The following is a 22,121-nucleotide window of genomic DNA, read 5'->3' on the forward strand; positions in this document are numbered from 1 at the left end:
GTCTGCTTTGGTTTTGAGACCTATTGTGACATCATTCAAATGGTTGGCACTTTAATGACTTGGCCTCACTTACCCGAGTATGGGGTACAGAAATAGTACTCCGGGACAGTGTCCGCTGTCAGCGTGTGGGAAGCAGCGCCTTGGGTGGATTCAAGCTGGCTGGTCCGAGCCCAACACCCAGCCTAAGGTTCTTCCTCTCTCGGACTCAGCCACCCCAGTCGATTGCACAGATCACACCTCTCTTCTCATATATTGTCAAGGCGAATGAAAACAGACAAAACATAAAGAAATTGTTGTTTTCTTTATTTGAAAGTAGTGGTTCATTTTCCCAGCGTTGGTGAGTTTTTACAAGGATATAATATTATATTTCCCAATGACATTGCAGCATAATTAACAATACGGCGTTCTCCTGCTTCCCTTTGCCTTCATTGTGTATTGAGCTTTTTTGTACACATACTCACATTATAGCATTTCAAAGGGGAAAAGCAATGATATTCAGAAAGCACATTTACACAGCACCTTAACCCCCCTCCCCGGAGCTGAAGAGTAAGCCCCCACCTCAGTATGGAATGTGGGGCTGATGGATTCCATTCTGGCATACATGGGCGATCACGTCCTTTCTGTCACACCACGACATGCACACGTCTTCAATCAGTGAGCGCGGAACTGGGGTCGGGTGAGAGGAGCTTGTTGGCCAACATTTTTATTGCCCTTTTTTATCACAGGCCATCTTACTGTCATGTGCAATTTACTGTGTGTGGGTTGGTATTCTGAACATGAGCAGGTTGCTTGGCAATACCTATTGAGTGGTGAGTCCTGGGCCCTATTCCACGTGTTAACCACAGATCCCATGTGAGGTGGGCCAAATCGGGAGATACTAAACCATTGGTACACGGAAAGAGACCTCTAAAATCAGATGAGAGAAGGACATTAATGATTTCCATTCAAATTATGACCATATCCTTAAGAATCTATTTTTATTTGGAATCAAACCCACCAAGGTCAGAAGCCGTTTTCAAGGCGTCACCTGGCCGAGAAGCCATTTCCTGCAAGGCAAGCATTCTCAAACTGATGACGTGTCAGAAACATTCCACTATTCCTTCAGTAGAACGAGTATGACAATTTAGATTTGGATATGTATGAATGCCTTGTGACTGCATTTCTACGGGATGACTATTATGACGTGATTTTATAAATGAGATCCCCTCACCGTAACAACTGATGTGATCTCTCATAGGCTCCTGACGTGTAGTCCGTCTGCCTCTCTTTCTCTCACACAAACACATTCACTCACTGGTAACTACCTCTCCCATCACAGACATTACACCACATGCCTATGGGCCTGCGTCAATCACACAATGGGTTCTACAGACCAAGTCGCTTCTCATTAACGCATTCTTAGCACTCACCCAAGTACATCTTTTATAAGTCATAAGAGAGTCCAGGGTCAGCTGGAAACAGGTGGAGTGGCCATGAGAGCTGTGCCATCACCCCCTTCCTGGATACCCCGCATCCTTTATTGCGCCATTGGGAAAGCAAAACATGTGCACCCGGGACTGTACAGAACACGACATGCCTTGCAGTGCAGCATAAAAATACTATGAAAAACATTTACTGTTGAATATATAAATACGTACAGGCGGCAGAATCATCACTGATGTGCATTGGCAGCTTCATTATGTAGAAGTACTGGATCACTTAAAACGTGGCACGTCTTAGAACTAAGATGGCGGAGGATTATACATCGACTTTTACAGAGATCCGACAAGAATGTAGGCAAGGTGCCTGCTAGCAGTTAACTTTCTAGATTTCCCATTTTTCCACTGACTATACTATTTAAAGTTGTAGTGCAATTAAATCATGCATTTCAGATCAAACCCCTTTAAAGTTACTTTTAAGTCTAGGTCTCATTTCAAGATACGCGTGTCACTCATTATTATCTGATGTTTGCCCTGGAGTGGGAAAGAAGTCTTGTGGCCTCTAACTCGGGAATGTCAATGTCATGTCATGTTAGAGCTATAAAGTGCAGTATAAAAGGAATATTCCCTGGGACCACCTGTAACGTGGAAACAATGATGACATTTGGCTCTAACACAGCTGACTTGTGACAGAAGGAGTGAACGGGTTCCTTTGCTTTTCAAAAGAATGGGCATTTTTTAGCACAGCAGGTATTTATCAATGTCTAAAGTCTTTTTTAGAAACCGTAGACTTCTGCAGGTAACTGCTTTGACAATCTTTAGGTGTACCGTAATCTTTACTCTGTATTGTCCCTCTCCACAGTTGTACTGGTGGCCCTGTTCTGCACCAGATTCACTAAGTGGTAAACATAAGATGCAAACCCTTCCATAAAAGAAAGAAAGCAATATTGACAAAAAGCTTAATTTAAAACAAATGTTAGTTGTACTAAAGGACACTTCAGTCCTGAAAGTACCCTTTGAGGGCCTCCAGCAACCAAGTGAATGAGTCTGAACATTTGAAACTGGGAAAATCTGATTTATAGTGGATTTCACTCTTGCCCTAGAAGCCTTTCTAAAGCATTGGCATGAATAGAAAGAAGCCTTTTGATTCTCAGACAGCCTCTCTAGTTGTTCGTAGGATGGACTGATCATTGCATCGGGGCAGGGCATAAAAAATAAAACGGGAAACCTATTATTCACACTATATCCCATTTTACATTCAGTGAGATATAGCATACCATAGCTAAGTACACGTATCGAAATGAAAGATGCTATATTCGTTTTGGTAGCACAGTTTCCTTCCCTCTAATAAGCTTAATAAATAAAGCCTTAGAACCAGACTATTGTTGAACACATGATCAGTGCAGTTTTGTGAAAAGTTTGATTAACCTCAGGAGTGTTCTAGACCTACACGTTTTTGTTTTCTGCTTTAGAAGCAGCCTGCACATCGACTACGCATTCGGCGATAAAAACCCCTGCCTGCAAGCATGGAAGCCAACATTAGTAGGAAGCCTCTTTGATTTCAAACAACATTGAGGCATGTTGGCCTACTGCAGAACAAGACAGAGTTATTGTGGATGGTTGCTATTTAATTGACCCAACGCTTCAGGTGATGCTCGTGTGTTTCAGAGAATACCTCACCCTTTCCAAAAGAGATTACAAGAAATTGGCTGATATGACTCATGTTTGTAAACTGGAATCAATCACTTCATGATTACATGAGTCAAATCTAGATGCAAGACAGTTGATCAAAAACAGTGCTATTCGAAAGGCCTCTAAAATGAAGTAGCAACAATAGGAGCGAATTGTGCGGCCTGAACCACCCTTTCTAAACCTAGTGGAAATAGAAGGGCTTACTGAAGCAGGATGACTTTTTAGTTGCGGTTCACATCTTAGCAAATTGATGTCAACTTCAACATACCCACCCTTGAGCAGGGCAATTGAGCAATGTACTAAACAAACCGAAATTCGAGCCCAGTTCATTGAGAGGAAACATATGTCAACCATGGTTAGCTGCATTTTGTATCTTGTGTCAGATTTCAATCTTTCTCTGTCACGTGACTTCACACTTTTCATGGGTTCCAGACGAGGCTTTGTATAAAAGTTCACTTTCCAAGTAAGTTTAGAAGTTAACATTTTTTTACATACTAGAAAGTGAACGCTCATTGAAAATGCATTCAGTCCCCAATTGTTAGTTTCCCAGCACCGAGGTCCCTACGTATGCCCTCTACATCTGAAAATACAAAGTAAATTTGATCTAAAATGTGAACTTAGCTTGCTCAGTAAAGATCTCAATATGTCCGGCTTCCTATCATTACCACAAAGCATATGCGCCATGATGCATCAAACAGTATAGCATTTCTTTAATTAAGAACATGCAGTCAGGCTTCCAATGCACAAATCGTCTGCTTGTATTGCTTTTCTTCCATGTTTTATGCTCAGTCTTCTTTTGTACACATCTTATTGCAGATTCATGCAACCCCCACAGGTTTACCTGCTTGGTATTCCAACTTCTCTTCCAATATGAGCGTAAAATAATTAGTCTTGGCTAAGGGATCTAATATGAGCAATTGCTAGACTCTCTGAGACAGGGATTAGACTTCAGAGGACAACCAGGTTCACCCGGCGTGAGGACTTGGACATGAGGATAATTGAGATTTCAGATATGTCTCTCTAGTAAGTGTGCTTCTCTTCCATGACACTCGCTCAAGGTGCTTATCTTCTGTATAAGGTGTTGGTTTTGAAAGTTGATCCTTGGTCGTCTTGTCACACCACGGTACTGACCGAGGGGTCAGAGAGATTGAGCTGTCCAGTGATATCTGTTGGATGGTACTGCTGTGAAACACAAAGAAAGATCAGGAAATTGAGCCTCAAAGCATGGATGGGAAACAAACATTTACAATTTTAAGGCCCAAGAAGCTGCTTCTCAGCGGAGCTAAGAACCCGCGAGCTTCCAGGGCCTTTAAGTGACAAACATAAACAAACTGTGCCAGTCAGACTTTACGAAAAGGCATGCAATACATGCTCTAACAGGTTGGATCACGGTCTAGTTCAGAGTGAGAGCAAACCTGTTCACAGGTACAGCACAATTCTGGAAATGGTGGTCTTTCACACTGTGTAACTCAATGTATGTAGCACAGTCTGATGTCTGTCTCTTATGTTTACTGCTATTGTGGCACTTAAGGAAGAGCTAAAATCAACGTTGGAGACTAGTCCTATTGTGCGATATGACATTGTATGAATTATGTTCCCCGTGAATTTGGTAAATTATCTGTTTCAGCCTTTCATGTTGGACCGCATAAATATCAGTGAGTTGGGGGTAATATTAGTGGGTGTTATGTACAGCACAAGGAAGTAGCAGGTAATTGGCCAGTAGTGCTACAAAAACAGCTGTATTATTCTTATTTTTCTAAGACACTGGTCAAGCCTTGGAGCTACCGCACATCATCCAGGTGTGTTATTGTGTTTACAAGGTATTTAGAAATGCAACTGGAAAGCATTTAAACTTGTGTTTCCTGGAAATCTCAGTTGTAGAACTTGGGTAGCTGCTGAAAGAAATCGGCAAATCTAAGTAGTTTTCTATACCCCACGCGTATTTATCAAAGAAGTCGGTCATCATATGCCCTGGATTGCATCAATGTGTTTGGGTGTCATGGAAGAGAGTTGGACATTGATACTGATACCAGGGCAAAATTATGATTTACCCAACAACTTAGCATTTAGTAGTAATTAATTTAGCTATAGAGAGCCTAACAACGGTGCAATTAGAAGACGTATATAAAGGTTGAGTAAACACCTTGATTCTGTATCCTTTAGTATACACTTTATCTAGGGGATAAGCCTGAAATGCAACAAAGGGAATTGGCCTGAAACGGTTTTAAGCTGGAGGCAGTACAATTGTTACAAGTTTTCGCATGCAAAATGCTTACCAATTAGGCACTGCTAAATACACGTGCTGGCACATTTTTTGCATGTGAAAGGTGGCACCAAATCTGGGTCAAGATGTTTTTGCTTAGCAAGAAGCTTGAAGAATGCCAAATCAGTATGCTAATGTGCATGGAAAATTATATATGCGATAAATGTATTTCTTTTTAAAAGTAAGCTTAAATGCATATATAATGCCCCGATGTGTTCATTTTATGTGACCCAGAAGGCAGTAGACTTCGGAGATAGAGTCAGGTACTGAGAGATCAGGACAAGAATTGCAAGTGCCTTGTAAAGACAGGTAAGTCTGGGGCAGAGTCGGTCACAAGATAGGATTCTGCCCCAACCATATAGGTCTTATAAAGGCAAGTCCTTTTGAGACAACTTCTATTGTGCTTTTAAGTCAGATAGACTCCTCTGGGCTCCCCTGCCTAACAGTAGCACATGTTAAAAGCCCCTAAGGATAATTGTGCTCACCGCTAAAAATGGCAAGGCCCCACCAATGCCATAGAGTCATTGTCAAGGGTGTAGCAGATTCACAGAAATGGCTGCCAGCATTTGCTGTGTCTACTATTTTACAGTCTCCTCAACGAACACTGAATATTGATCCAAACTGGAAGTCTTTGATTGAGAAAGTCGAATTTAGGCCAATAGTTTAGGCAACCCTCTTCAAGGATGAAATAAAAACCCTTTCTATCCTCAGTTTGAGTTGTTGTAAAGCACCAATTCTCATTATAGCATCACCTTATTTAGCAATGAGATGTCTTGATTTCTTATCACTTGAAAAACATCTTGTCATTGTCTGTCCAACTCCCACAATGACCCCTTCTTATGCTCATCACTTTGCTTTCATCAATGTAACCATATATTTTTATTGCTAACACTTTCCTTTGTGTTTCATCTAGTTTGGAGGTTAGTTGCATGAACAAATCAAGGCTGCATCAAGTAAAAATAATGTTGAAAAACATTAATTAAAATGTTCAGTCAGATAGCGAGCATTTTCCATGGCCTATTAAACCCCGAAAGCTCCAGCAGCCTCTCATCAATTTGCTGCTGGAACCTGGGCTGAAGGCACATGCATAGATGTGAAAGTACTCTCTGATGAGAGCTCCCCAATATAGCTTCATGTATTCGAAGCAATCATTTACAAACATATCATAGTCACAGTTAAGTGGTAAAGTTAAACTCAACTCACTATCTTCCAGGAAAGGACAAACACTTCTCAAAGACCCTCAAAAACCTTGTCTGTGTGTCAAATTTGATGGCTTCAGTAACGTGATGTAGCTGACATGCTTTCAGTGGAATTAAAGGAGCTAGTAAAAACTTTCAGTGCAGTGGTAAAAAGTGGGATACAACAACCGACTGCGATATAAGCCGAAAATGATTGAATATAAAAAGATTTTACATGTGATACTATTACAGTTGTCAGACTTTGTGTGTTTGGAGAGGAGCTGTTTTGCGAATGTCCTGTTGAGAGAAGAAGCTGGTAGGGCAGTCCTTCATCCTCCAAGTACCATTTAACAAGTGTCCTGCTTAAGGATAGCACCTAGGGCAGTCCGGTCTGAAACACAGTGAGACTGTCAAATAGGGTTGACTGGCATGATTAGTTGAATGCTAAGCTCTTGCTCAGACTTGGTCCCAGGATTTAGCCATCCTGTGTGAAAAAAGGGGATAATCAGAGAGAAAGGTCTCTAAAGGGTGCAACGCTGCCGGATTACTCATTGTCGGGTCCCCTGCCAGAGACCTGGAATTGTGATCATGATCTGCCTCATAATCGACTAAAAAGTAAAAGCGTTGTAATTGGTGAGGTTTGGATTGCATGATTTTATACCACGTTCTTATGTGGAATGGTTTAGGGTGTTAGAGACAAACTGGCTAATTTGCTCAGTATATTAAACTTTTCTGTAATTTGATCAACATCTCTAAACAATTTGGCTGCACCCACATGCATGTTCACCATTGTACTTTGAGTCTTAATGGAAAGCCAGATAAATGCCTCCCTTAGCACAGGAATGTTTCTTGACTTCGTCGCCAATTCAATTGTATCTAATCCTGCCAACATAATATTAGAGAAGTAAATTAACTAAACACCACTTGCCTCAAAGTCTCCGACTCATCAGCAGACACCTGATGAACACCACTTTACACCAGGTGCCGCAAAGGTCAGTGACATCTTGCTGTGTTACCTGCCCCTGTTATTGAGATCCAGAAGCAATCGTCTTCTTGATCTTTGCATTCATTATTTTAGATTTCCTATCAGGAGGCAGAGCAGAAAACTTAATTGGACTGCCACTTTCATGGATATCTTACTAAAGACTAACAGACCAGCTAACTGATGATTATAAATAAAAAAAGAGTTCACAATGATTAGGTCTAAACTTCCTGACCACAGACTGTATAATGTCGGAAGCGGATGGAAGCTTCATGTGTAAATGCTGTATTCCTTAAAACATCTGCAAAAACTATCACATAGGTTTTCATCCTTTTGCCCCTTGTGAACATAGTCAGTCATCCCAACTGACACTTCTGCGGGGATAACAGGTTTTAGTCCCAGGTCATCTTTAATCAAGCTATATAAGGTACCTAAGACGAACCCTCAGGATTACTCATTCAAAACTTTCCCTGATGAGATAATCAGGACATTAGCATCCTCTTAATTCAGAATCAGTCCACAATCTCTTTTTATTCTCACTATAATAATCATCCAATTACACTTGCCACAACACTTTTCTGAATATGAAGACTAATTCTGTATGCAGTCCTTCTCTTCTTTTGCTGGGCTAAAAAGGATAGTAGCCATATTTATATTAGGTGCCACTATGAACTCCTTCAGTACCTCCTTCAATGTCCACAATGTGCTATGCAAAGCCCATGGTGCTGCAAAATCAACCAAAAGAACCTGTAGATCTTTCACTTCAGGATGTTCAGGAAGTCTATCAGTTCAAGAGCTGTAAGTGTGTCTTCTTTCACTAAACACACAGACCCTTTCTCCAAAAATATGTCCCGCAACAGGTAATATGGGAACAGCAGAGGGAACTCCAGATTTATCTGATTGATGTACTTTTAATACATGAAACTGTGCCCCCACTGTTGGGCATGTCAGGTTCCATCTCCCTCATCACTGTGGCTGCTCTCAGAGAAATATTATGTGGAGATGTTTCTCAACCATTTCGCCAATTCTTCACTGGCTATATTTGAGCATTCAAGGTGGGAGGAGGTCTCCATTTTCTCTTCTTTTTTATTTTGAAAGCAACAAATCATCTGTTTCTGTGCCACTAATCCCACCTCTAAATGCCTAGAGGAATCTCGGTCACAGGAGGGTTGGGATTACACTAGTTTCGCACTCAATGGGTCAGTTTTTGGCTATCACTATTTTTCTTTTCCTTGTGCACTGATTCTTCAAGGTGGTAGTCAGGCAGGATTCACAGTTTTCACTGTCATGACAGATTCTCAACCCTACATTTTCTGAAATTCCCGGGTTTGGGACCAGTAAATGGCATTTTTCCATGTACTAAACCCATTTAAAAACTAAGTAACCGGTTGCTGAATCTCAGTATGGGTTTAGAAATGCATCATGAATTGCAATTTGGAAGAGGCATGCTTAGGGAGTGCCTTACAAATTTGTGATTTCCAATGCACAATATCAATGATTTGCAACCACAATTTCCATTGTAAACCATTGATTTGTTACTGATTCCTCAAAGGGGGTGGTACGCCTTTCATAAAGGGGAAGGAGGATCCCAAAAGCACCCCCCCCCCCAGTTCGTTTAGTCAATGTCAAAAAAGTTTGTTTGAGAGTAGGCAGTGGCAGGGACCACGGCCAATTCTTGAACACACTTAATAATTCTAAAAAAACTTTTTTTAATTCAGCCCACTGTTTCCTTTAAGGAAAAGGGACTTCTTTTAAAAAATAAGTTTTCTTTATTTAAATACGACCACAGACGTGGTCTGCTGGCCTCAGCAAGCCACCATCTCTGTGATGGCATCCAATCAGAGTAAATCACAATTTATGACCTACCACCTGAATAGTAATGATTTAGGTCAAATTGCAACCCACTCCAAATAACATTATTGGTCTATTAATACATAGGTCTATTTGCAAATGACTTTACGTACATCTAGCCCTTCGTGGCATGGTAACAGCACTGCAAATTGTATCCTGTGGTATCATCACATTCTTTTGGCAAAGTTAAGCACCAACCAGATGATCACCACCCAGTGGCAGACATTGCACTCCTCATTTGATGAGGTAATACATTGGACATTCCTCTTTCTGTGGTTTCCTTATACTTTGTGTTCATTTAGGGAAAAATGCATTCAGAATGAAAAGCTGCTGAAAAGTCAGAAGAATGAACATATGCTATCTGTGAGGAGAGTGGTCATGCAATCCAACCTCACGGCATACAAAGTACATACTACACTTAAACTTTTGTCAACTGTTGATTGGCGGTGATGTATTTTGTAGTGACCCAATGTGAGGGAACGAGCCCTGGACCATGACATTATTTGGTGGTGAAGGGGCAGAATTGTTTTTTTCTGAACACAAGCACGTCATGAGGTGTTAAAGATAAGTGAGGCTAGGGCTGTGCTTCCCTTTTCGTATCTGGGAGCTAAATAGTTCAACCGGACATAGAGTAGATAAAGCCATGTGCTTTGTGATTTAAAGACAGTCAAATAACACATACCTTCACGGTTGAAAGAAAACTACATTGGCATCCAGGGGCGGCACAAATCAAACATAAATTGCTGACATCGATGCATGAAATTGTAATGGCAATACTTTGAAGCAAATCAAAGCAAGGATAACCAATTACCACCCAACAAGAAACCTACATTCAGCCCGTAACAACATTCTGTTAATCCAAAAAATGAACAGATCCTTGGTGGGAGGCAAACGCCTATCCTACCTGGGGCTCAAGGCTTGCAACAAACTTCCAGAGTCACTGAGAGAAGAGGAAAACATATTTAATTTCAGGAAAAATATTACATAAGCATCTATTCCAGCAAACCACTTGCCAAACCAGTCAATGGCGGCGTATTTGGTATCACGTCTTCTAAGACTTTTAGCTTTTTGGTTAGCCACTATGTTTAAGCACCATATGAATACCATCAGTAATTAAAATAAACAAAATGTTTTTAAAGAGGAGTTGCCTATGTATGTATGGTGCTGAGCGGGTCCCTCACTAATTTTCACACAATAAATATTAAAACAACGGTCTTTTGGTCACTTTGTTATACTAAGTCTTAATAAATTGCATCACATGTGCACAATAACATTAACAGGGAGGGGCACAGAGGTTCTGGGTGTTGCACTTTAGTACTAGAAGGGCACTTGGCCATGTGAATGCGGTTGAGGCAATAGGTGGGCGTTGTGGAGCTGGTAGTGGGTCGAGGCAGTGCGAATGAATTGGGGAGCTTGAGAGGATTTCAGGTCTGGGCCATGGTTTGGGCTATTGGGTGAGGGAATGAGTGAATGGATGGAAAGCTCAGGAAATTAGAAGGGTGGATGAGGAAGTGGTTAAGTTGTGCTACAATAGGCGAGCAATGAAGCTGATAGAAAAGTAGGTACAGGTAATAAACGGGCATGCATTTTGTTAGCAGATCCCTGCCTTGAGCTTACTGTTTCAAGCTTTAATACAACCTATATATCTTACCCACATATTATCGTTAACATGTTTCAACTGGTGTATTTACATAGTGAAGATTTGATCCCTTATGAAAGATGAGTACTTTGCACAGAACAGATAAATATTCAGCAGGGTGTCTTAAAGGTCAAACACGAGGTAATTTCCATATTTTATTTGTTTGAATGGTTCTTATATTTTATGGTTAGCTGTAGCTGGCTAGAGAGCAGGTACAAGGGCACCAGGATGGATACAAAATCACAAGCTTGGTAATATATGACACAAAGTAAAAAGGTAAGTTCTAACTACTTCCTTCCTGAATTAGCACAAAGATAGAGCTACTTTGAGCTATAAGGGAAGGAACTGTTTTCTAGAGGCCTGGATTCGGTATCAATATTGCCTTATGTTGCTGTGGGTCAGTGTCAGGTTGCCAAATATTGCCTTGCATATTTGACATAATTCATTATGCACAGAAAATAAAGCTGCACCCGTTGTACTGTTATGGGTTGTACCCGCAGCAGTCGCACCAACCTAGGCCTATGGTGCCCCACAACACCATACCCTGTCAAACCTACGGTGCTTACACAAGAGGTGGTAGATGACAACCGTGTCCCTTCCTGTTGGCTATGAGAGGCGCGTTCTTGTTCCAGAAGCCGGAGGTCATATGCCTTTCATGGGGGGTGACTCTCAGAACTTTGATCCAACTGAACTATACTCTGGGTACACTGATGAGCAAATAAGCTAAGGTAACTAAAGGCAATTAACAGAGCACTCCTAAATGTAAACCTTATTAAAAAGTAGCATTTACTATTATTATCATCAGATGACTCTATGTCACTGTAAAGCAATAATCCAGTTCAGGTCTTTCCTTTTACAAACCACTTAAAACTAATACTTCACTTCAGTTCGTTTCACTGAAGTGATCATGACTACCATTCCATGAATGGAGAGGGTGATTGATACATCTGGCCCTGGGTCCTACTGAAAGCATGCCAGCAACGTCACACTGACTAGAACTACACGTCGTGAAACGTATCGGTAATTGAGTAATACTTTTCAGAGCTGTCTGTTTTTGCTATAAAGTCAAACCAATTTTCAATGAAAACTCTGAAGATGACATTTATCAGATTAGTGGAAATCTGCTTGGTCATAACTTCTGCCTTAGTGCATGGGCGACGTTTCTTTAGAGTTACCCTTTAGAGTGGATGTTTCGCTTACCTTCTGCTACTGGATGATGGGCTGTCGTGGTACCAACTACCAAAACTCAAGTGTGTTTGCAAAATGAGGAACTGATAGGTTGAGTGGATTTTGTTGTGTATTGGCTTGACTTTCTGCACTCTGTTTGCCCCTTGGCTCAACGAGAGGGTTCGCTAGCCAATGTAACGGTGTGCTGCACCCTGTAAGCGGGACAGCTTTGTGAAACGACAAAGAATGCATGTGTACATGTCGAGTAGTGAAGAATTTTTTCCAAGTTTAATTTCGGTAATTCTCAAATCAGCACTTTGTCACTAGCCGTGTCTCTTTGACGTTCACTGCACAACCATGGAACATATACATGCACTTCACTTCTCACACAAAAAAGCGGAAACATGCTGCTCAGATAGTTGCATTTGAAAATATTGAGAGAGAGAATCTACACATAACACAATATGCATCAGCTTTTGGAAATGTACAGATACACATAAGAAACACAAAACAATGACTTCCATTTTATTGTCCTCACCCCTAGGGTTCATGTGACTGTGGGAATGTGACTGTTTCGCCAAATTATCTTCCTAGACTCCTGTTCTTAGCTGTGTAAAGCTTTACAGTAGCTGGAACTTAAAGCTAACCAGTACCTTACATGCCACTAGTACAGGCGATTGGGAGATGACCTGGACCTTTATTGAATACTATCCTGAAGCCGGTGTTGATGCTCGGATCCTGCTGGAATAGTCCTGCACAGACTTATTCCAGCATCAGCTCATAGGTATCTTCATATTTAGATTCTAAAACCCCTAAGGGCAATTGAATGATGGAAAACTTCTTATCTAACAAGAGGTTGGTGATCAGTGCGCAAGAAGAAGTGTAAGTGCATTTGTTTTTAACTTTTGGCAGTTATTTACCACAATTTCAAGACGTCAGACTAGTATCGTCTAATTATCTAAAATGTTTGATTCTCAATGCACAGGACAGATGTGCTGAGCTGCACTGTGGCACCACTGTAAACGCTTTCTCTCCAGTGCGTGTATCAGGACCCCCTGCTACTGATATCAGTCCTCAGGGCAGGGAAAATGTAATTGTACAAACAAATCTCTAGGCAACTAATCTTTAATTTAGCATTATGTAAAATAATTGCTAATTCATTGTCGTTGGGATACATTTGTGTCATGAATGAGACTGTTTCAAAACTGTCATGCAACTGTACAGACATTAAATACCATTGATTTCAACTATATTTTGATAGATTAAAAGATTATTTTATAGATTGTTCTCATGTGTACACCCAGTATTCTTTAGAATGAATTAGCAATTATTTTATATAATGCTAAGTTAGAGTAGTTGCCTAGGGATTGGTTTGCACAACCGCTTTCTCTTCAGCTTCCTTCCACTCTTCTGATCAAGTAGGTAACCCTTCCAGGTCACCAGGTCGCCACCCGTCACACCCAAAGGACCGCATGCAGATAGGCTAACCATGTGCACCAGCTCATTCACCAGCTCCTCTCTCGGTGAACAAAAGGGCCTCCACTTACATTACACAGGGAGCACCACCATGATTCCGCTAATGCATAATGTAAAATGTTTAGTGTAAACACTGTAAATGTCCCGTAATCTCTCATAAATGCCCATTTTGCAATCAATTTTCTAAATAACTTTACTGATTAGCTGTCATTGTTACTATGTATATGTGTGCTGTTTTTCTCGAATAAGCAGCTTCTTTTTGATGATCCCTTCTTTTCTTCTTGACGGAACTAGAAGTCACAGATGAGTTTGGTAATCTCCTGATATCAGTGTACCCACATTGTTTTGTAAACTGTGTGGTTAATGCTTCAATCTTTCACCAATGCATTTGCCCGCATTCACCTGTCCTCTGACTAGCAGTGGACATGAGTAGCATTAGGAACTAGCCTCTATCTTCTGGACCCTATGGTTTAATCCAATTCCTGTTTCATCAATATTCTGGTTTTCTGGCATTGCTATTCATTTATAAATAAGATTCATACATCTTTGCAGTTCTATGTGATTTCTCATACCTAAAACTAGCAGAAGAATGTGAGTGCGTGTTTTGATTATGATGTATCAATAAATGAGCCTATCATTGAGGGAGTGAAGAAAGCAATCAACTCAAGAGTGCAAATAAACCAACCTTCCTATCTAGAAACGTGTCACTGCATAGGTTCGAGCTAGTACAATCAAGAGACTGCAGATGATGCAGGACAGCACGGTCAAGCTTTTTTTGACATAATGATGCAAGATCATGTTACACCAGCTCCTATCAGATTGCGACATCTGCAAATTAAATGTGCTGATGTTATCGTACTAGTGTTGGGTGTAGATGTCTGTGCGACTTTCATGTCACAGATTCATATGAGGTTTGGTTCATAAGTGTACCAATTGCTTGATGTGTTTATTCCCAGATATTTTCCAGATGAAAGGTGCTTAGGCAAACTGCCAGTGAGTAAAGTTTGGGGAAAATTCTCCCTAAAAAGATGTAACAGACAAAAACAATCTTTGACTCACAGTAAGAGAATTTTAGCTAAGTCTAAGGATTTAACGTTGTTAAACACTTTTATCATCCGTGGCTTCCCCCAGAAAGCTCCGTGCCTGGAAGAAAAACCTTGGGTACACATGTTGCATGGCAAACAAAACCTGATAACATGGCATAGCCTAGCAGGATATATTAGCATTCTGCACTGGCCAAACTATCAGCCAAACACCTAGTCAGAGGTGTGATACTACTAATGGAGATAACAATTCATGTCGTGTTAATCCCCTCGGATCCAAACGCCTCTTTAGGTCTAATAAGGGTGTCAGGAAAAACAGTTAGGTTTTCCATAGTTTTTGGTCAATTATTGTGTCTGGAGTAGCTTTCTGAATTTTAAGTCTCGTATTTGTCTTACATTCCCTGGAGGGGAGTTCATATTGCAGGTGGCATGACTGAGAATTGTCTCTATCTGCTGTGGAATGATCATGTTGTGTAACCAATCTTAATTTGGATATAAGGATGTTAAGTGTGATCTAATTTTAAAGTGTATGAGATGTTTTGTACGTTACTATGTGAAAGATTATGATGGTTTTGAATTAGATTTTTGCTGCCACATCTAGCCATTGTAGATTATTGGGATGACATACACAGAATGGGCTCAGTGGGAAAATCATTCTCATCTTTATTGCCTTCATTTAGAAATACAAAATGACCCCATCTGCACCATCTACCCTACACCGCATCCATTTTGCTTATCACTGGTACCATTTTGCTATTCTCTGTTCTGTAATTTGGTAGCTCAAAGCTTTTTCCCCTCTCCTCATATCTCTTAGAACTAGAAATGCTATTTTGTATGCCTCTTGCTTAAATATTCATGTTATAGTAGGTTATAGTAGGATCAGTTTTATACTTTGTTGCTTTGATCATCAATTGTTTGGTTTTAAAGATTTAGGCTGGTAAATTACAATCTAGGCTTTTCTGTGACAACTTTGGGCTCCTCATTACTGCCTTCTTTTTTACAGATAATATATTTTGAGAGGCTCAAACGTGTTACATAGTGTTATCAATTTGACATTTTTTTTTACCTCGAAGAACTTTTACATTTTTTCCTATGCAATGTTAAGGTATGTATATGTGGGATGATCTTTGGCTTTTAACAAGTTGCAGATTCCTTTAAATTTAATTTTGTTACACATAAGGCTGCTTTTTTAATGAATCTGTTGTCCAAACCCAATAAGAAGACTTCTGTTTGGTCGTGTGTTTGAGCTGATAGGTTAGAATCCAGCCTTTTGTTAAGATATGCTGATGCTCACATTGTATGGGTTTTGCAAGAGGGAGCCAGAGATTCAAAAGATTAGTTGTATAAAGTTGGTGCTGTAGTTGAACATATTTTAAGAGAAACAAATGTAGTACCCAAGACTGCGGAACTCTGGAAATGGTGGATGGATATTGGTTGGTTGAACTTGCTTACACCTACTAGAAATATTTTATCTTGGAGTAGGGGCGCAAGCTATCAATATTCTAGATTAGTTATCCTAATAATAGTAATATAGCACATCATTATTATTTTGTGTTCTAAGGTGTTGGAAGCAGCATCTAGGTATTACAAGACCAAAACCGCACTGTTGCATTTATTGCTCAAGTAGACAAGTTAGTTCATCATACTCTTTGCGAGTTGAATCATGTCCATTATATCTTGGATTTCTAAAAGTAAAGTTGTCATTGCAATAAAGCAACTGTTGTCCAGGATTTCTATATTTCAAGTTTTTTTGTTGGTTTGTGTGGGACTATACCACTTGTAAAATAATAGTTAATTATTTCTTTGAACAAGGTGCAAAAGTTCCTAAATGTTGGACTTGGCCATTTTTGGAGGGTCATCCCAGAACATTTTGCCTTCCTTCTGTATTTGTTCTGACCTGTTGTTGGTGGTTTCATAACTCTGGGCACGTTATCACTGCTGACCTGTGCTAAAGTGCATATGCTCTCTCTTGTACACTTGGTAAGATTGGCCTACACCTGGTTGGCATATTTAATTTACATGTAAGGTCCCTGTACAGTGGTATCCCATATACCCAGGGCCTGTAAATTAAATGCTACTACTGAGTTTTCAGCGCAGCTTGTGCCACCGACCGAAGTAGAGATCAAACCTGTCTAAGGCCTCTGCCACTGCAGGGCTTGCATGCACAGTTTACTGCCACTGTGACGTGGCATGTAAAGTACTTGCCACGTCTACAACTCCCCTGTTACTACATAAAAGTCACCCTAAGGTAGGCCCTAGCTAGCCCATGGGCAGGGTGCTGTGTAGATAAAAGGTAGGACATGTGCATTAACTGTGTGGCATGGCCTGGTGGTGACAAACAGCCTATTTGGTTTCTCACTGCTGTGAGGCTGTCCTCTCATAGGGTTGCATCGGGGATTCCCTGAGTTGTGCTTCAGTGGTAATTTCTGATCTGAGAGGGGTAGGCAGACCATGTTTGGAATAGTAGTGATAAATCCTGCTTATTGGTGAAAGCAGATTTATTATTATTATTTTAGAAATGCCACTTTTAGAAGTGGGCATTCCTGTGTGCTTAAGAGTCTTTGTGCCCTGCCTGGATGTGTATTAACCATCTGGTTTTGACTGACAGAAGAGGAGGGGATGTGCATTCACTCTAGACAGTCACAAGGGGGGTTGAGGTGTGTCCTTCCTTTACTGGGTGACTCGGCGATAGGCTGAATAGACCTTGGCTGAATTTAGAGTAGCGGGAGCAATTACCCTTGTGCCTGAATAGGCCTGGTCTGCATTTGGAGTTGTAGGAGGAGTTGCACCTGCACCTGAATATGGCCGTGCCTGCCTTCTACAATGCTTTCTCCATCCGGTTGTGGTGTGTCTGAGGCCTGTACTGGAAATGTGAATGGGGGTGCTGTGCACTTCAGTATAGTATTTGAAGTGCCCCCAGAACAAAGACATTGGCGCTACAAGTACAGGGGCTGTGACCCCGTGAAGAGAGGAAAAGATACTGCGTGGGAGAAGAACATTGCTGTACTGGCAGGGCACCGCCACTGTGACTTTGCCGTGTGTACTGATCTGCTAGAGGGACTGCATCTATGCCCAAGGACCCTGTGTGTTGGCCTGCTGCCTCCTTTACTAAAACTGAGTGCCCCATTGCTCTCAAAGGAGTCCAGCATGAAAGGAGCGCTGTGGACTGCTCCTGGGGCTGCTCTAGGCTCCATAGAACCTATCGCTGGTGACTGCTGCATGGTCCATGTTTTGTGTCTCCACTGTGGCAACAGGCTGAGTGCTTTATTTTTATTGCCCTCAGAGTGTGCTGGGTGAGCGCTGTAATTCTTCCTGCTGCCCACAGAGTGGGCTCAGTCTGTGTGACCAGGGAGGAGTGCTTTCCCTTGCCCTGCAGCGTGGACAGCGCCGCACTCTCCTGGCATGGCCGAACAATGGGATAGGAGAGCTGAGGGAACAAAGTGATCTCACTTTCGTATTCTTGCATCATCACTAATTGCTGCCGCTGGGGCTCTGCTAAGTAGCCCCAGGCTCCCACACAACGTGGAAGCATTGAGGAATCCCAACCTAGTAGGTCCTTGGTATTGGCCATCAACGCCCTCGTCACAGATGGGTGGGGCCGAAGAGGGCAGAGCCGACGGAGACTTCGCTCCGTGCTCTGCTGGCGGCTACCCCTTGCACGGAAATAACAGCTGCACTGCGTGGTTGCGGGCAGCAGCGGGTCATAAAGCCAGGGCTGAAGAGCCTGGCCCAAGGGAGACTTTTGTTCCGTACCTTCCCGGCCCAGGAGGGGCTCCGACTGGAGGGCTGAGTGAGCCGCCAGCATTTTCATCCTCAGCAGCTGCTCTGCGGGATAGGGGGCAGCTGTCTTTGCTGGGGATACGTGTGAGGGGCGGAACCTCAATGGAGGCCCTCAATTCCTGGAGTCAGTGGAAGTACCCAGGAAGTGCAGTATTCCCTGGCATAGGCGGGCAGGTGGCCCAGAACCCTACGTAGGAGGTACAAGGTTACCGTGTCACCTGTAATAAGAGCACAGGTGCCACTCTTTGCATTGTGGAAACCCATGGTAACGGGTATGCTGGTGATCCCCATATTTCATGGCCTGCTTATGATCCCTGTGACATACCTTGCAGTTTATGCCCTAATGTGAATATATATGAGGTGTTGCATTGCCAGTAATGATACTACTATGATGTGTGTACTCGTCAAGTATTTACTGTAGTCCACTCCTGATGATATGACAATTGCCCGATTGGCAAAATGATTTGTGTAATCTATGTGATGTCATAACAAGTGCCTACTGGCACAGTGATTTATGTGATTGTGGTCTAATGTTTTAATGAATAATACAACAGATATTTTTATATAACATTGAGTCTCTTTATTGTAGTGTGCCTACTGTGTCACTGGTTTGTGTATGTGTTGCGCAAACACTTTACACATTGCCTCTGGGATAAGCCTGACTGCTCTACCAAGATACCACGGGGGAGAGCAGGGGCTATCTTTGGCGTGTAACTCCCTTACCTAGACTAGAATGGTGGGTTCTGCCTGGCTTCGGTGCATACCCTATCCAACCAGAAACCCCATTTCTAACACTACATACTTTTATAGTTGTTGTAGTGCATGGGTATGTTGGACACCCTGGTGCATTTCAGGATCTGGTTGTTCTCTTACTTCCAGAGGCAGGCCACGGTGTAAAGGTAAAGTTTTGGCCATGCTGATCATTTGTTTTAAGGGTTTATCTTTTATTGAGAGATGTTGTTCCCTTTGCAAAGTTGGAGTGTGTGCCAGGTGGCTGGTCTGAGCAACAAAGCTGGCCCTGATTCTGTGCATGACATAAGCAATGAAGCTACAGTTTTCAAAGTATTACTTTCTTATATACTGTTTGATATGACCTCTATGCATCATTTCTGCTTGAAGTGCTCAAGAAAATGAAAAATGCAAATGTGATGTATTTTAACTTTGGTCTATTGCAGGCTTCTCCAATGAGTAGCTTATGAGCAACAGGTAGCTCTCCAGTTACCTGTAAGTAGCTCTCCTGAATGCTGGTTGCTTTGGTATGTATACCAAAATTGAAGAGTGTGTATTCAAGACAGAAATGTGTGTAGTTTCAGAGATAATAACTCGATTTTTGCGAAAAAAGGCTGAATTCCGAAAATATATTTAAAACTGATATTTGAATGATAGATTATGTGACACTGGAGACCCAATACTAATAACATTATATTTGGTGCCAGGGGCATTGTAACTATGGCAGTTATGTATTATACATGTAGAGGTATTCCACATTTATAATGCACTTTGTACGTGACTGCTGCCTAGAATGCCTGATTCACTGAGGTGAACACTGCTTGTAATCTTGCATAAGATAGGCACTAATGTAATCTTGTCTGATGTGGTCACTATAGCAGCATTAGCAGCTCAGGATAATTTTTGTTTAATGCAAGTAGTTCTCATTATAGAAAAGGTTGTAGACCCTTGGTCTACTGTAACTAATGGTCATAAGTGATTTCATCTTGGGTATTGTGTGTATATATAATGACAGGCTTGACTTTTGTAGTAGATAGCCTGTCCTTCCAGCCTTGATGAACAAGTTACTTACCTTCGGCATTGCTTTTTCTGGTGGATACAGTATCTGCCTGTGGATTCCTCACCTTCTGAATACCCCCTGCGCCAGCGTTCCACGGAAATTCTTTCCTAGCTCTCCCACGTCGACGAGGACGTCATAATGGCACAGCTCCGCTTGCGACTCCCAATGACGTCATCGGAGTCATTAGAAAACCTCGTCGGCGTGCTGACGTCAGTTCCACCCATTTTTTCTGTGCTACCGAGGCGAACGGGCAGACCGACACATTTTTACATGTATACATAGTATACTAAGTATATATATACAAATGCATAACCAATAAAGGCATGGAGAAAAATCAATAGACCAAGCATTTCCCACTATTAAAACTTAAGCATGATTAGGACATATTAAAAAATAACAGTAAAAGCATTTGTTGGTAGAAACAGGTGGACAACGGGGAGGCGGGTGGGACAGTGAGGAATCCACAGGCAGATACTGTATCCACCAGAAAAAGCGTTACCAAAGGTAAGTAACTTGTTCTTCCGATGGATACTTCTGCCTGTGGATTCCTCACCTTTTGAATAGAATCCCCAAGCCATACAGCTCCCGGAGGAGGGCGTCCACCGGACTAGACCAATAAATCTTGCAAAACAGATCGAGCAAAATGGCCACCCCTCCTAACCCCCGAATCCAAGCATTAAAAGTATGGATGGAGGCCCAAGTTGCTTCTTTACAAATATCAATAATAGAAACACATCTAGCCAAATCAGAAGAAGAAGACTTAGCTCTGGTGGAATGAGCTCTGATACCTTCAGGAGGGTCCTTCTTGGCCAAGGCTTAGCAAATCTTGATGCACAAGGTGATCCACCTGGAGAGAGTCCGCTTGTGCACAGCCTTGCCTTTCATCTTCCCAACGTAGCCCACAAAGAGCTGATCATTCAGTCTCAGATCTCTTGTTCAGTCCAAATAAAAGCTGACAGCTCTCTTGGGGTCTAAACGATAAGTCTCTCCTCCTCCTTGGAAGGGTGAGCAGGAGGAAAGAAGGTAGTTAAGGTAATGGACTGTCCTATATGGAAAGGAGTAACCACCTTAGGAAGAAAAGCAGCCCTGGGCCTATGAACCAACTTATCGGCATGAATGGTCAAGAAAGGAGGTTGAGAACCAAGAGCCTAAAGTTCAATTACCCTCCTAGCCGAGGTAATGGCAATTAAGAAAAGCGACTTGAAAAAGAGAAGCCTCAATGGACAACTTTAAAGAGGCTCAAAAGGAGCACCCATTAAAATGGTAAGAACAAGATTTAAATCCCACTGAGGCATAATGAAAGGAGTGGGAGGAAACCTATTAGTAAGGCCCTTAATGAACCTCATAACAAGGGGGGACTTGAATAAATACGGCTGATCCGGCAAACGTAGAAAATCCGACAAAGCCAACAAATATCCCTTTACTGTAGCCACAGCACAACCTTGCGGGCCAAAGAAAGAGAAAACTCTAGAATCATAGACACACAGGCTTTCAAAGGATCAATGGACCTCTCTCCACACCATTTAACAAATCTGGATCATCTGGAGTAAATAGACTTAGTGGAGTGTCACCTGGATGATAAAATAACATCCACCACATTCGGCAGAAGGGAGAAGGAACTCAGGTTGTCTCGTTCAATCTCTAGGCATGAAGGTGTAGGCTCTGGAGGTGGGAGTGTAGAACCTGCCCCTGCAACTGCAAGAGGAGGTCTGCCCTGAAAGGGAGACGGAGCGGAGGGTGCGATGAGCGGTGAAGAAGATCTGTGTACCACACCCTTCTTGGCCAATCCTTGGGCCCGGTCTTGGGGAATTTTCATCAGAACAAGAGAAATCAAGGGTATGGG

The 22,121-nt window shown here is 41.9% G+C and overlaps 1 protein-coding gene across 3 annotated transcripts in view; it reads right to left on the reverse strand.

Moving 5' to 3' along the window:
* Positions 1 to 286: 286 nt before the first annotated feature.
* GRIN1 (glutamate ionotropic receptor NMDA type subunit 1) overlaps positions 287 to 22,121 on the reverse strand; it is a 778,837-nt gene continuing 757,002 nt past the window's right edge. For 2 of the 3 annotated variants that reach the window (XM_078642154.1, XM_078642155.1), the window contains one exon: positions 287 to 4,292. In XM_078642154.1, the coding sequence (XP_078498280.1) occupies positions 4,224 to 4,292 (69 nt within the window). In that variant the 3' untranslated portion in view covers positions 287 to 4,223. Of the gene's footprint in view, positions 4,293 to 10,288; positions 10,325 to 22,121 lie in introns of all 3 variants that reach the window. The other variant, XM_078642156.1, reaches the window with a different exon arrangement.

The sequence above is a fragment of the Lissotriton helveticus genome, chromosome 5_1 (assembly GCF_964261635.1).
Source record: "Lissotriton helveticus chromosome 5_1, aLisHel1.1, whole genome shotgun sequence".
Classification (NCBI taxonomy): domain Eukaryota; kingdom Metazoa; phylum Chordata; class Amphibia; order Caudata; family Salamandridae; genus Lissotriton; species Lissotriton helveticus.